At 48.3% G+C, this 16,386-nt stretch overlaps 1 protein-coding gene across 1 annotated transcript; it reads left to right on the top strand.

Moving 5' to 3' along the window:
* The first annotated feature begins 8,646 nt into the window (after positions 1 to 8,646).
* Positions 8,647 to 15,495, top strand: LOC121555114 (flocculation protein FLO11). The gene is made up of 12 exons (XM_041868926.2): positions 8,647 to 8,867; positions 10,329 to 10,399; positions 10,738 to 10,864; positions 10,946 to 11,078; positions 11,266 to 11,430; positions 11,642 to 11,710; positions 11,813 to 12,049; positions 12,210 to 12,980; positions 13,017 to 13,518; positions 13,834 to 14,915; positions 14,991 to 15,111; positions 15,262 to 15,495. Exons 2-12 carry the CDS (start codon positions 10,348 to 10,350, stop codon positions 15,465 to 15,467), a joined length of 3,465 nt encoding a protein of 1,154 aa, XP_041724860.2. The 5' UTR covers positions 8,647 to 8,867; positions 10,329 to 10,347; the 3' UTR covers positions 15,468 to 15,495.
* Positions 15,496 to 16,386: the final 891 nt, after the last annotated feature.

Raw genomic sequence — 16,386 nt, forward strand, 5'->3', positions numbered from 1 at the left:
TGTGTGTCCATGTATGCTGATGATTCAACCATATATGCATCAGCAACCACAGCTAATGAAGTCACTGAAACCCTTAACAAAGAGTTGCAGTCAGTTTTGGAATGGGTGGGCAGTAATAAAGTGGTCCGGAACCTCTCTAAAACTAAGAGCATTGTATTTGGTACAAATCATTCCCTAAGTTGTAAACCTCAGCTGAATCTGGTAATGAATGGTGTGGCTGTTGAACAAGTTGAGGAGACTAAATAACTTGGTCTTACCTTAGATTGTAAACTGTCATGGTCAAAACATATAAATTAAATGGTTGTAAAGATGAGGAGAGGTCTGTACGTAATAAAGAGATCCTCTGCTTTTTTGACTCCACAAAGCAAGTCCTGCAGGCTCTAGTTTTATCTTATCTTGATTATTGTCCTGCAGGACTTGCAGAAGGTGAAACGCTTCAAGTTCCTCGGTGTACACATCACTGACAATCTGAAATGGTCCATCCACACAGACAGTGTGGTGAAGAAGGCACAACAGCGCCTCTTCAACCTCAGGAGGCTGAATAAATTTGGCTTGGCCCCTAAGACCCTCACAAACTTTTACAGATGCACAATTGAGAGCATCCTGTTAGGCTGTACCACCGCCTGGTACAGCAACTGCACCGTCGGCAACCGCAGGGATCTCCAGAGGGTGGTGCGGTCAGCCCAACGCATCACCGGGAGCACACTTCCTGCCCTTCAGGAAATCTACAGCACCAGGTGTCACATGAAGGCCAAGAAGATCATCAAGGACCTCAGCTGCCCGAGCCATGGCCTGTTCACCCCGCTATCATCCAGAAGGCGAGGTCAGTACAGGTGCATCAAAGCTGGGACCGAGAGACTGAAAAACAGCTTCTATCTCAAGGCCATCAGACTGTTAAATAGCCATGACTAGCCGGCCTCCACCCAGTACCCTGCCCTGAACTCACTGTCACTTACCGGCTACCACCCGGTTACTCATCCCTGCACTTTAGAGGCTGCTGCCCTATGTACATACACATGGAACACTGATCACTTTAGTAATATTTACATACTGTTTTTACCCATTTCATATGTGCAGTGCATTCGGAAAGTATTCAGACCCCTTGACTTTTTCCACATTTTGTTACGTTACAGCCTTATTCTAAAATGCATTAATTTGTTTTTTTTCCCTCATCAATCTACACACAATACCCCATAATGACAAAGCAAAAACAGGTGTTTATACATTTTTGCAAATGTATTAAAAATAAGTATTCAGACCCTTTACGATTACAGCCTTGAGTCTTCTTGGGTATGACGCTACAAGTTTGGCACACCTGTATTTGGGGAGTTTTTCCTATTCTTCTGTGCAGATCCTCTCAAGCTCTGTCTGGTTGGATGGGGACTGTCACTGCACAGCTATTTTGAGGTCTCTCCAGAGATGTTCGATCGGGTTCAAGTCTGGGCTCTGGCTGGGCCACTCAAGGACAAGCGGGCTGTCATGTGCCTTTTACTGATTAGTAGCTTCCGTCTGGCCACTCTACTTTAAAGGCCAGATTGGTGGAGTGCTGCAGAGATGGTTGTCCCTCTGGAAGGTTCTCCCATCTCCACAGAGGATCTCTGGAGCTCTGTCAGAGTGACCATCGGGTTCTTGGTCACCTCCCTGACCAAGGCCCTTCTCCCCCTATTGCTCAGTTTGGCCGGGCAGCCAGCTCTATGAAGAATCTTGGTGGTTCCAACCTTCTTACATTTAAGAATGATGGAGGCCAGCCACTGTGTTCTTGGGGACCTTCAATGCTGCAGAAATGTTTTGGTACCCTTCCCCAGATCTGTGCCTTGACACAATCCTGTCTCGGAGCTCTACGGACAATTCCTTCGACCTCATGGCTTGGTTTTTGCTCTGACATACACTGTCAACTGTAGGACCTTATATAGACAAGTGTGTGCCTTTCCAAATCAAATCCAATCAATTGAATTGACTCCAATCAAGTTGTAGAAACATCTCAAGGATGATCAATGGAAACAGGATGCACCGGAGCTCAATTTCGAGTCTCATAGCAAAGCGTCTGAATACTTATGTAAATGTGATATTTCCGGGGGTTTCTTCATTATAAATTTGCAAATATTTATAAAAATCAGTTTTTGCTTTGTCATTATTGGGTATTGTGTGTATATTGATGAGGAAATAAAATAATTTAATCCATTTTAGAATAAGGCTGTAACGTAACAAAATGTGGAAAAAGTGAAGGGGTCTGAATACTTTCCGAATGCACTGTATATACTGTGTTCTAGTCAAGGCCAACTATTGCTGTACAGAGACTATTCTGTCCACGTATTCTTCAGATATACTACATATTCTATCCACATACTGTCCATAATGTCTATACATCCCATCACAAACACACATATATATACAGTATCTCACAAAAGTGAGTACACCCCTCACATTTTTGTAAATATTTGAGTATATCTTTTCATGTGACAACACTGAAGAAATGACACTTTGCTACAATGTAAAGTAGTGAGTGTGTAGCTTGTATAACAGTGTACATTTGCTGTCCCCTCAAAATAACTCAACACACAGCCATTCATGTCTAAACCGCTGGCAACAAAAGTGAGTACACCCCTAAGTGAAAATGTCCAAATTGGGCCCAATTAGCCATTTTCCCTCCCAGGTGTCATGTGACTCATTAGTGTTACAAGGTCTCAGCTGTGAATGGGGAGCAGGTGTGTTCAATTTGATGTCATCGCTCTCACACTCCCTCATACTGGTCACTGGAAGTTCAACATGGCACCTCATAGCAAAGAACTCTCTGAGGATCTGAAAAAAAGAATTGTTGCTCTACATAAAGATGGCTTGGGCTATAAGAAGATTGCCAAGACACTGAAACTGAGCTGCAGCACGGTGGCCAAGACCATACAGTGGTTTAACAGGACAGGTTCCACTCAGAACAGGCCTCGCAATGGTCGACCAAAGAAGTTGAGTGCACGTGCTCAGCATCATATCCAGAGGTTGTCTTTGGGAAATAGACGTATGAGTGCCGCCAGTATTGCTGCAGAGGTTGAAGGGGTGGGGGGTCAGCCTGTCAGTGCTCAGACCATATGCCGCACACTGCATCAAATTTGTCTGCATGGCTGTCGTCCCAGAAGGAAGCCTCTTCTAAAGATGATGCACAAGAAAGCCCGCAAACAGTTTGCTGAAGACAAGCAGACTAAGGACATGGATTACTGGAACCATGTCCTGTGGTCTGATGAGACCAAGATAAACGTATTTGGTTCAGATGGTGTCAAGCGTGTGTGGTGGCAACCAGGTGAGGAGTACAAAGACAAGTGTGTCTTGCCTACAGTCAAGCATGGTGGTGGGAGTGTCATGGTCTGGGGCTGCATGAGTGCTGCCGGCACAGGGGAGCTACAGTACATTGAGGGAACCATGAATGCCAACATGTACTGTGACATACTGAAGCAGAGCATGATCCCCTCCCTTCGGAGACTGGGCCGCAGGGCAGTATTCCAACATGATAACGACCCCAAACACACCTCCAAGACGACCACTGCCTTGCTAAAGAAGCTGAGGGTAAAGGTGATGGACTGGCCAAGCATGTCTCCAGACCTAAACCCGATTGAGCATATGTGGGGCATCCTCAAACGGAAGGTGGAGGAGTGCAAGGTCTCTAACATCCACCAGCTCATGTCGTCATGGAGGAGTGGAAGAGGACTCCAGTGGCAACCTGTGAACCTCTGGTGAACTCCATGCCCAAGAGTGTTAAGGCAGTGCTGGAAAATGATGGTGGCCACACAAAATATTGACACTTTGGGCCCAATTTGGACATTTTCACTTATAATAATAATAATAATAATAATATGCCATTTAGCAGACGCTTTTATCCAAAGCGTCTTACAGTCATGTGTGCATACATTTTTACGTATGGGTGGTCCCGGGGATCGAACCCGCTACCCCGGTGTTACAAGCGCCATGCTCTACCAATTGAGCTACAGAGGACCACCAAGGGGTGTACTCACTTTTGTTGCCAGCGGTTTAGACATTATTGGCTGCGTGTTGTGTTATTTTGAGGGGACAGCAAATTTACACTGTTAGACAAGCTGTACACTCACTACTTTACATTGTAGCAAAGTGTCATTTATTCAGTGTTGTCACATGAAAAGATATACTCAAATATTTACAAAAATGTGAGGGGTGTACTCACTTTTGTGAGATACTGTATATACAGTACCAGTCAAAAGTTTGGACACCTACTCATTCAAGGGTTTTCCTTATTTTTACTATTTTCTACATTGTAGAATAATAGTGAAGACATCAAAACATATGGAATCATATAGTAACCAAAAAACTGTTAAACAAATCAAAATATATTTAATAGACACCCTTTGCCTTGATGACAGCTTTGCACACTCTTGGCATTCTCTCAACCAGCTTCACCAGGAATGTTTTTCCAACTGTCTTGAAGGAGTTCCCACATATGCTTAGCACTTGTTGGCTGCTTTTCCTTCACTCTGCCGTCCGACTCATCCCAAACCATCTCAATTGGGTTGAGGTAGGGGGATTCTGGAGGCCAGGTCATCTGATGCAGCACTCCATCACTCTTCTTCTTGGTAAAATAGCCTTTACACAGCCTGGAGGTGTGTTGGGTCATTGTCCTGTTGAAAAACAAATGATAGTCCCACTAGTCCCATACCAGATGGGATGGCGTATTGTTGCAGAATGCTGTGGTAGCCATGTTGGTTAAGTGTGCCTTGAATTCTAAATAAATCACAGACAGTGTCACTAGCAAAGCACCCCCACACCATAACAGCTCCTCCTCCATACTTTACGGTGGGAACTACACATGCAGAGATCATCCGATCACCCACACCGCATCTCACAAAGACACGGCAGTTGGAACCAAAACTCTCCAATTTGGACTCCAGACCAAAGGACAAATTTCCATTGCTCGTGTTTCTTGTACCAAGCAGGTCTTTAGTAGTGTTTTCTTTGCAGCAATTCGACCATGAAGGCCTGATTCACACAGTCCCTGTCACGCCCTGACCTTGAGAGCCCTGTTTTCTCTAGTTGGTTTGGTCAGGGTGTGAATTCTAGATTTTCTATTTCTATGTTGGCTGGGTGTGGTTCCAATCAGAGGCAGCTGTCGATCGTTGTCTCTGATTGGGAATCATACTTAGGCAGCCATTATTGCCTACCTTAGTTGTGGGATCTTGTTTCTGTTTTGGCTTGTGTTTGTGTAGCCTGTTGAACGTCACGTTCGTTTGTATTTTGTTGTTTTGATTCTTTATTCAGTTAATAAAGGAATATGTACGCATACCACGCTGCACCTTGGTCTGATCCGTCTATCAACGAGCGTGACAGAAGATCCCACCACCAACGGACCAAGCAGCGTGGCCAGGAAGAGCAGACATCCTGGACATGGGAGAATATTTTGGACGGTAAGGGATCCTGGACTTGGGAGGAGATCCAGGCAGGAATGGATCGCCTCTCATGGGAGCAGACGGAGGCAGCGAGGGAGGATAAACGGCGACTCCGAAGTTCACGACAACGAAGGAAGCCCGAGAGGCAGCCCCAATAAAAAAAATTGGGGGGCACACGGGGTGGTTGGCGAAGCAGCAGGAGGCCCTGAGAGAGGAGCTGGCTAGGCAACAGGAGGAGCTGAGAGCGAAGTTAACCCTACAGCAAAAGAGAACGCAGTCCTCAGAGCAGAGGCTGGCGGAGCCAGGTTTCAGAGTAGAGCCAACTCCCCCCACTCGCGTTAAGGAGCGTGGGACCGTTCAGGCACCCTGTTATGCTGTGATACGCACTGTATCTCCAGTGCGCATTCACAGCCCGATGCGCTTGGTGCCCGCGCCCCGCTCTTGCCAGGCTAAAGTGAGCGTTCAGCCAGGACGTGTTGTGCCTGCTCCTCGCACCAAACCAGTGGTGCGTGTCTCCAGTCTGGTACAGCCCGTGCCTGCTCCTCGCACCAAACCAGTGGTGCGTGTCTCCAGTCCGGTACGGCCCGTGCCTGCTCCTCGCACCAAACCAGTGGTGCGTGTCCCCAGCCCGGTACGGCCCGTGCCTGCTCCTCGCACCAAACCAGTGGTGCGTGTCCCCAGTCCGGACGGCCCGTTCCAGCGCCATGCACCCGACCTCCAGCGAGGGTCCTCTGCTCCACCCCGGTGCCTAGTCCAGCTCCGGTCAGCTGGTCCAGTCCGGTGCCAGAGTAGTCCGCTCCACCGGTGCCTAGTCCAGCTCCGGTTAGCTGCTCCTCTCCAGTGCTGGAGCAGTCCGCTCCACCGGTGCCCTGTCCAGCTCCGGTTATTTTCTCCCTACCAGTGCCGGGGCAGTCTGTTTCACCGGCGCCAAGTTCAGCTCCGGTTAGCTGCTCCACTCCTGTGCTCGATTAGTCCGGTCCACCGGTGTTTAGTCCAGCTCCGGTTATCTGCTCTTCCCCCATGCCGGAGCCATCCGCTCCACCGGGGTCCGAGCCGGAGCCAGACGTCAACCCCTCTCCAGGGTTGGGGCCTCCCACACCAGGGTCCAGACAGGGTTTGGTGCATCGCGGGAGGACTGCCGAGCCGGAAACAGCCGTCAACCCCTCTCCAGGGTCGGGGCCTCCCACACCAGGGTCCAGACAGGGCTTGGTGCATTGCGGGAGGACTGCCGGGCCGGAACCAGACGTTAACCCCTCTCCAGGGTCGAGGGCTCCCACACCAGGGTCCAGACAGGGCTTGGTGCATCGTGGGAGGACTGAGAGGGGAAGCATCGCACCGGCGTCCAGACCGGACCGGGTGTGCAACGGGGAGGCAGGAAGGGAGTAGAGGTTAATACCGACGTCGCGCCCGGAGCCGCCACCGAGGCTAGATGCCCACCCGGACCCTCCCCTAATGAGTCAGGTTGGTGCGACCGGAGTATGCACCTTTGGGGGGGCGGGGGGGGTTACTGTAGCCTGTTGAACTTCACGTTTGTTTGTATTTTGTTGTTTTGATTCTTTATTCAGTTAATAAAGGAATATGTACGCATACCATGCTGCACCTTGGTCTGATCCGTCTATCAACGAGCGTGACAGTCCCCTCTGAACAGTTGATGTGTTTGTGACTTGAACTCTGTTAAGCATTCATTTGGGCTGCAATTTCTGAGGCTGGTAACTCTAATGAACTTATCCTCTGCAGCAGAGGTAACTCTGGGTCTTCCATTCCTGTGGTGGTCCTCATGAGAGACAGTTTCATCATAGCGCTTTATGGTTTTTGCGACTGCACTTGAAGAAACTAAAAAAATTATTGAAATGTTCCGTACTGACTGACCTTCATGTCTTAAAGTAATGATGGACTGTCATTTCTCTTTGCTTATTTGAGCTGTTCTTACCATAATATAGACTTGGTCTTTTACCAAATAGGGCCATCTTCTGTATACTACCTTGTCACAACACAACTGATTGGCTCAAACGCATTAAGAAGGAAAGAAATTCCACCAATTAAGAAGGAAAGAAATTCCACAAATTAACTTTTAAGAAGGCACACCTGTTAATTAAATGCATTCCAGGTGACTACCTCATGAAGCTGGTTGAGAGAATGCCAAGAGTGTGCAAAGCTGTCATCAAGGCAAAGGGTGGCTACTTTGAAGAATCTAAAATATAATTTGATTTGTTTAACACTTTTTTGGTTGCTACATGATTCGATATGTGTTATTTCATAGTTGTGATGTTTTCACTATTATTCTACAATGAAGAAAATAGTAAAAATAAAGAAAAACCCTTGAATGAGTAGGTGTGTCCAAACTTTTGACTGGTACTGTAGGTTAAGGGAACATCGGGCTGAGGGAACATTGGTTGGACCTCTCCTCCCCTCCCCTCCCAACACGGTGGCTTGGCCACAACACTGATATGGGCTGTGCTTACTGTAACTGTAAATAATTAAACTGTTTTATCACGTCTGAAAGATCATGCATGCAAATCCCCAGCGCCTCTATTTTTTGTCCTAGCTATGACAACAGTTCCAGTAGGTTAAATCTCCTACAGGCGCCATTGGAGTTTATTTAAATTTGACGCAACTATAGAAGTTAAGTCAATAGCCCTTGTCAAATGAGTTGGAAAAGTACGTGCTCCAGGTGTTGATGACGTTAGCCCAAGGAGGGAACTTTAAACTCAGCTGAAAGCTTCTCATTGTTAACTGAACAGTGCAGGGCTTCCCCCCCAAGCCTTCAACAACTGCCCATATCTGTATTCTCTCTCTCTCTCTCTCTCTCTCTCTAACACACACACACACACAGATACACACAGACACACACACACTCTCTCTCTATCTTTCTTCAAATCACACCCCTGTGTCTGTCTATGGTTGGCCCAGCCCACCCCAGTGCATTGTGGTCTTGTGGTGGTAATGTGTAAATGTACTCTTTCCAACTGCAGCTTTATTTTTTTCTCTCTCTCCTTGTTTCTGGGCCTAAAATCAGGTTAGTGTTTCATAAGGAGCTTAGCACAGTGGGCCACAGTGTGCTACTAATGTAATAGTCTCTGGCTTCTCTCTTGCTCTCTCGCTCTCTCTCTCTCTCATTCTCTCTCCCCGCTCTGCCCTCTTTTCTCCCTTTCTGCATATGCTGACCCCGGCATGGCTTGACCTTCTCTGTCCCTGCCTTTCTCTCTGTCCTTATTCTCTCTCTCCCTGTCTGTCTCTCTCTCTCTTTCTCTCTCTCCCTCCTTTCATCTGTCCTTATTCTCAGTCTCTCCCTCCATCTGCAGGTGTGGAGGACAGCAGCCTGAGGCTTTAAAGAGGGACAAAGGCTCCGCTGAGAGGGGGAACACAACGCTGTGTGAGAGAGGAGAGGAGAGAAGGAAGAGGAGAGAAGGAAGAGGAGGAGAGAGGGAGGGATAGCTACAGTGCAGTAAGAGCGTCTGGTAGAACTGGGTTAGTAAACACAGGAATGTTAGTCCCTGGGGAGATTTGGTTTAGCAACGTAGCATTATTTAAAGGAAAAGTACCTTTAGATAGTGATGCATTATTAAAAGCACTTATATTTGAGAATGGGCTTATGTTGCCGCAGCATATTGACTTTGGGTTACTGTGTCTAATTGCCAAGGTACAGCATGTGTACAGTATGTAGTACATCATGTGTGCAAATACTAGCCTATATTCTTTGTGTGTGTGTCTGCACGACTGTGTGTGAGTCTGTGTCTGTGTGCTTGTATGATCAATGCATCTCAGCTAAGTTTTGTGTCGCTTGGTCTGGGACATTGAAAGTTGGTGATTCATCTATTGTTGTGGGGCTGTGAAATCGTAGGGATCTCTATGCAATGTCAATAATCCTGCAGATTATCTCTCTTTTCTGGTGCTGCTTTCCTTGGGCTCATTAGACGGCTCTCTGAGGATCTGTATGGTTTCTTTTGACACCATATTTCTCAAGGGCCTTGTGGTTTAGCGAGTTGTTCTACTTTTGAATCAAACTCCATTTTACACAGTGTATGTGGGCAGCAGCTGTTACTGTGGAGGTCTGGGAAAATCTTGAATATCAACCTATTCCCTAAAGCATATTAAGGGTTATATTTGGGACATAGCCTCTCCTATGACTATGCAACAGTAGTGCTATTAAACTTGACCCATAGATCAACTCATGAAGACTCCCTAAGTCTCAATGAGGACTCAGGAGCAGGTTGAACTTTGCATGTTTCTCCATAGCTACATGCTGTCTGTCTTATCAGCCTCTGGCCATCGACCAGCAGCTCACACTGTGTAGACTTCAATACTTCGCTAGAGAGCCAGGTTATAGGCCTCTAATAACAACAGAGAGGGTGTGCTACCTGGGTCATCACGGAGTGTACTGCACTGACATGTTTGTCTGTCTGTGTGCCTGCGTGTGTGTGTGTTTGCATTTGTAAGTGTGGTGGGTTTTGTGTGTGTGTGTGCGCATGTGTGTGTTAACTTAATAGATCCCCATCTATTAGAGTTCCATTAACCATTTGTCCATCTGCTATAAGTTGTAAACATTGATTCATCCAGGTAGCTATAGAGAAGTAGAGTGTGTTCTCACCCCACCTTCCTGACTAGGTGAAGGTAAAAGTCTAAGTGCCAATAAACCTTTGTGCTCAGGTGGAGTGAGAGATAGTGTCCTGTTTGGGTGTGTTTTATCAGACTCATACATGTGCAGCATAGAAGCGTGTTCACAGAGACTAAAGCATGGTCAGAGAGTACCGAGTTTGATCATTCACTCCATGGTAGAAAGGACATTCTGTATGTTACAACATCTCCGCATCTCTCTTTCTTCTCTGACTGCTGACTTCTCTGGCTATCTCTGCTTCCATTTGTTGGTCTGTCTGTCTCTCTGTTTTCTTTATTGATCCCTTTCTTTCTCTCTATATATTCCTCCTGCAGTTGTTGAAAGGAAGGAGCGATGGAGTCTTTCGCAGGAGATGGGGAGGGCAGCACTGATGACTTTACAGGAGGTGAGACAGTGGAAAACTTGGATGATGTTTAGAAAGCATGTAAAAGCTCAGTTAGTGTACGTGTGTATCTATCTCTGTAATAAACATCTATTAGAGTGGGTTAGACTGAGTGTGTGTGTGTAGGAGTGTTAGTAGAGTGTATCTAACTAGGCACATGTTAGTGTGTGTTAGAGTGTGTCTGTATCTATTACGTAATCTGTATTGGAGTGGGCGAGTCAGAGTGTGTATCTGCATGAATGTAGAGGGTGTGTCTGTATCTGTAGCAGTAGAAGCATGGATGAGTATCAATAAGAATACATCTGTATGCGTGCGTCATGACCAAGGCCTGTGTCCTCCAGGTAAGAGGAAGTCCAAGCTGAAGACCCTGAAGAAACGTCTGTTTGGGAGGACCAAGAGAGAGACCAAACTCAGCCAGTCTACTAGTGATGTCACTGACGCGGAGGGGCTGGGCTCAGCTGAGCATCTGTAAGTGTGTGTGTGTATATTTACAAATGTATGATTGATTCCATGACATCCATATTCCCTCCTCTCAATATTCTCTACCAGGTGTTCAGGCGTGTTGGGATCACGGGCGTTGTCACATGACAGTATTTTCTTGGCCGACCAGGATCTGTCTAGTCCGGAGCAGGCCAGGGTTCTATCCCAGGAGATCGTCCAAGGCAGGATCAAAGAACTCCAGGTGAGTCTTCATTCCATGGTGTACCCTGGATCTAGAAACCTGCATGTGCATTTAAAGGCCCAACCCCCATTCAAAAGGAGTCCCACACCTCATGAACCCTCGTCCTTCTGTGTAAATCAGGAATTGAAGTCAATGGGTTACCAAGCAGATCTCAAGGTAGGTTTCTATATTATTTCTGATTGGCCAGATGAAGCTCCAGCAGCAGAACATGCGTCTAGACCCGTCCCCAATGGTCCTGCCAATCAAACGTCCTGAGGACCTGGGGGGCAGCTCAGAGGACGATGGTCTGCCCCACAGCCCTCCCGAAATCTCCATGGGCGACAACAGACACCCCCGGGGGGCATCTTACAAGGTGAGCCCAACTGCATCCTCAGGTACTGTCTCCATAGTCTCTCCAACCTCCACCCTCAAAAAACTTCTCCATAAAATCCTCCATACCTCCATTTTCTCTCAATGAGTCGGTATGTAACTGTATGTTTACATTCCAGCAGTGCCAATAGTTGAACTTTGCATTCCTCATCAGCCATTGTGTGTCACCCAAACCCTTCCCTATTCCTCCACAGTTCCCTGCCCCTCCCAGGCACCATAGCTCTCTGAGTTTAGCAGGAACAGGAAGTGAGGAGGAAGAGCAGGTAATCCCGCTTCCTGTTTGCGGGTCAGTCACTATATCACTTGATATCAACTATGAGTCGTCATAGATCAAAATCTTTATTCTGTGTTATCTTTGTTCATAGGCCTCCTCCCAACCCTTGTCCCGTCCCCTCTCTCCCATGCCCAAACCTCCTCTTACCAGCTTCCTGCTCCCCACCCCATCTGCCCCCCTCTCTGCCTTCTCCCCTGCCTCTCCTGCCTTGGACTTCAGCATCCCAGCCCAGTTCACCCCCTCCCTGGATAACTCTGCCGCCCGCCACCGTATGTCCATCAAGCCCAGGAACCAGAGGGCCAGCGCCAAGAACAAAAGGCTGACCATGGTGAGTCCTGCCTGGGCATACCAACTACACATGGGGCCCTTGCCTCTGGAACTCACACATAGAGGAAGGCTCTGGAAAGATCAAAATACCGGATACACTATTGCTCGATGATCTGTCTGTCTCTCTGTCTGTCTCTCTCTCTCTCTCTCTCTCTCCCCAGACTGAGTCGAGACCACGCTCAGAGAGTCTTAACAACTTTCACCGGCCCTTGACAGAGGAGGAAGACGACGGGCCTGCCATTACTGGAGGGAAAACACGTTTACGTTCTCACTCTACCCAGATCCTAAAGGCGGAGCAAGGGGGGTCGACCACCCCCACTGCACCCTCAGAGCTGACACCCCTTAAGTCTGGTCCCACAGAGGCTGAGGTGTGCCCAAAACCCTCTACCTCTACCCCAACCCTCCCCTGCAAGCCCTCTCCACAGGAGCAGCCCCATCCTGGGGTTGCTCTGAGACCAGTGGAAACTGTACCAGGCAAACAGCCACAGTCCTCCTCTGTGACCACAGTCCAGGACCTGAGATACACTCCACAACAGCAGACTCTGAAACAGTCCCTGGGAGACCCCAAGCCCTCAGCCCCGTCCCAAACCAAGAGGGATGTCCTGAGCAAGAGTGGGGTGAAAGATTCAACCCCCAGCACAGAGGGTAGCCCCAAAGAAAACCCAGTCCCGGCCACCCAGCCCGCAGCTAGCCTGGCCTCAGTGGTGGCTCTCAGAACATCCTCTCTGAGGTGGAAGCCAGAGGCTGGGGCTGCTGGTCAGAGTACCACAGAGCCACCTGCTGGGCAGGAGGACCCAGGTCAGGCTGAGCCACTGTCCACTGGAGGAGCTCTGAGGCCAGTTTCCGGATCCTTCCGCTTCTCCATCAACTCTACCAGGGAGCGGGAGAGACCCAGGAAGGGAAGTGGTGGTTTCTTGGGAGTGGTGGAGCAGGCTGGGGCTGGGGCGAAGAGGGAGGGGAGGGAGAAGGGGAGAGAGGTGAAGTTGACCCCCTCAAACACCAGCCAGAGGGGGCAGGAGCAGCAGGGGGGCAGGCAAGAGGAGGCCAAGCCCAAAGAAGAGGAGTTGACTGCCAGCAATATGGGGGAGAAAGTCTCGGAAGGGGAGGAGATGGAGGAGGAGAGCAGGGAGGGAGTGGAGGAGGCAGTGGAAGTGAAGGAGGAGGCACAGGAAGAGGAGGAAGAGGGGAAATCAGCATTTGGCGTGAAGCTTCGCTCCACCTATCTCTCTCTGAGGGTCCGGGCGGAGGCAGCCACCAGCAAATCAGATCTCAAGATTAAGCGCCAAAGTCAGGAGGTGGGTGCTCTCCCTCTAACCCCTTACACCCCTTCCTCAAAACCCACCGGGCTTGGGGGGCTACAGGACACTCCGTCAACCAACTCCATGCCCAAAAAGCTCAATACGAACACCTGGGATGCCCCAACAACACTGTCTTCACCCAGGGGGAGAGCTGGCTCCCTCAGAGAAGCAGGTGAGACTCCCTCTCTGAAAAGGCAGAATATTCAGCCAATTGGGTAAATAATGAACATAATATACAGTAGGTCATGCATTTACTGAATAGGGATGTCAGTGCTGGACTTTGTCCCCAAGCTACTTATACAGAATATATAATCTCTATGTTATCAGGGGCGTTAACCAATGAAGGAGATATGCTACACTAGAATAAAAATGACAGGTTACACCAGAATGATAAAGACTTATTCCTCTGAAGGAACTTTGTGCTTGTTGTAACACCATGACAGTACTATGTGTCATCATGTGAATGTGTCTAACCCCCTGTCTACAGCAACCTCAGCCCAGCCTACCACCCCAGCTACCCCTAAGGAGGTCCAAACCACCCCTGTCCCAGCCATGGAAGCCCACATTACCTCCTCAGCCCCTCAGGACCCCCCGACTGGCCCCCAGGCGGTCCCCCAGGCTACCGTATCCTGGATGAGCATGGCATGGGGGAAGACCAGGGGCCTCCAGCAGCTCTTCACCAGCAGTCTGCCCAGAGAGTTCACTGGCATGCAGTCCCCAACTCAACCGCAATGTCAGACCACAACACAACCACAGACGTCGTCACTGGCTCAGATCGTGACGCAAACTCAGAGACAGAATGCAACACAACCACAGACACAGACAACAACGCCACCACAGGCTCAGACCGCAGCACAACCACAATCACAGACCACAATGCAACCCCTGACTGCTAAACTACTGCAGTCACAGAATTCAGCACAACCACCACAGACAGCAGCACAAGCACCCACACAGACCACAAAACAACAGCAGACTGCCAAAACACCACAGACACAGAACGCAACACAACCACAGACAGTGACCCAACCATCAACACAGAACACAAAACCATCAACACACACGTCAAACCAAACCAACACTCAGGCAGCACAACCAACCACCGCCACTCAACCTCTAGCACAATCTACCCTATGTTCTGTGTCTCGGGTGACCGCACAGTCCAACCTACGAGCAACCCAGCACACCCTGCACTCCACTCCACAGCCCCAAGCCCAAGCCACACTACGGTCCGCCCCAATGGGTGCCACTTCCACTCAGCCCCCAGCCCCGTCTTCCCTCTCTTCAAGCCCAAGCTCCACACCCAGCCAGCCCCCCTGGAGCGCACGAGGTCTCAACCCTACCCCTCAGCCCAAACCAGCCTTAGCCCCAACAACAACCCCAGCCCCAGTCCAAGCCCCAGCCCCAGCACTAGGGAGAGGTGAGAGGACCCCTGTTCTCCAAGGGAAGAGTGAGGAGGCGGCTGTGCCAACAGAGAAGAGGGTGGAGCGGGACAGGCCAGGGACTGTGGGAGGGAGGGCAGCCTTTCTGGAGAAACGGGCAGAGTGGACCCCTCCTGCTGGGAGCAAGGTAACTACACTTCTGAGAACAGAGGTGTCAATCAAACAGAGTTTCATTTCACTCTCACTCTCCTCCCCCACACAGGTGGAGCTCAGGAGAACGAGGACCCCACCTGAGTCTCAGCCCACAGCTGAATCTGCTGCTCCTTCCAAAACGCCACCCACTCACAGAGACACTAAAGTTGCTCAACTTGATGGGAGACCAGGTACAAAGATGTTAATTAAATTGGATGGGTTGGAAAAATGACTGAAATATGTTATAGTTATAACATTTTATAAATGTTATTACGGTTGTGCATGGTTAAGACCCTATTAATTTATATGGTCATAACGGTCTCTCTGTCTTCCTCTCTCAGAGTCAAGCCCAACTAAAGTGGCAGGTAGGCTTGCAGACAGAGAGGACAAATGGCAGAGAATGAACATGGCAACGTCGGCGTCTCCTTCATCATCACCTTCATCATCATCCCCCCTGCAGACCAACTCTGACAGCGGGGGGCAGCCATCTTGGATGGAACTGGCCAAGAGGAAGTCAATGGCCTGGAATGACAAGACCATGGACTGATAGATTAAGAAAGAAAGAGAAAAAGAGAGGGGGAGAGGGATAAGGAGAGAGAGGGGGAGCACTGGGGGGGGTATATAGAGATAGGGAGAGATACAGAGAGAGAGAGAGGGGGAGTTTCTTATTTGAATGCACTTATTGTCTAGACAAGAGCGTCTGCTAAAATGGCTCAATTGCAAGTTGTGAGAGTGATCGAGACAGAGCAAGACAGAGGGAGAGAAACAGCAACAACAGTAGTGATGGGAATGTAGAGTGAGTGAAGGACAAAGTGAGATGTTGAGTTCATTGAAGTGGAATTTAGTTGACCTTGGAAGCAAAAGCTATAAGCAAGCTGTAAAATCTGCTTCCCTTGAATGTACAGGCTTGCTGTGTTTGTGAAACAATCTTTGTATTGTATGTTTGCGTATGGGATGACCATGAATTAGAATGGTTCTCTATCTCTGAATTCGTACGTTTTCTGTCTCTGAGGGTTTTGATCCAAACATATTTTTGTCCCAAACTCTGGGCTTATGTTAGAGATGGGAAAAAATATTATTGATATATTGTTTAAATTATATATTAATTATATATCAGAAATAAATAATTTATAAGATATTTATGAATTGAATAAATGCTTATGTATGTGACTAAATGCCCCAGTGTTGTTCTAACTCTTTATCTCTAATTGTTTATGATGAATAATACAATTGCAAATGTTTTCTGTCATTTTATTTTTGCTGACCACACAAACAGAGCCTTTAAAGTATTTCATTTCAAAACTATTTTGGGAATATTCTAAGCAAATTTACAACTTTAGAAAGCACAACAGAAATATTAATGCACAGAAATATGAAATTTGCCAAACCAAATTTAAAGCAGTATGTTTACGTTTACGTCATTTAGCTGACGCTCTTATCCAGAGCGACTTACAAATTGGTGCATT

Source organism: Coregonus clupeaformis, chromosome 23, assembly GCF_020615455.1.
Source record: "Coregonus clupeaformis isolate EN_2021a chromosome 23, ASM2061545v1, whole genome shotgun sequence".
NCBI lineage: Eukaryota > Metazoa > Chordata > Actinopteri > Salmoniformes > Salmonidae > Coregonus > Coregonus clupeaformis.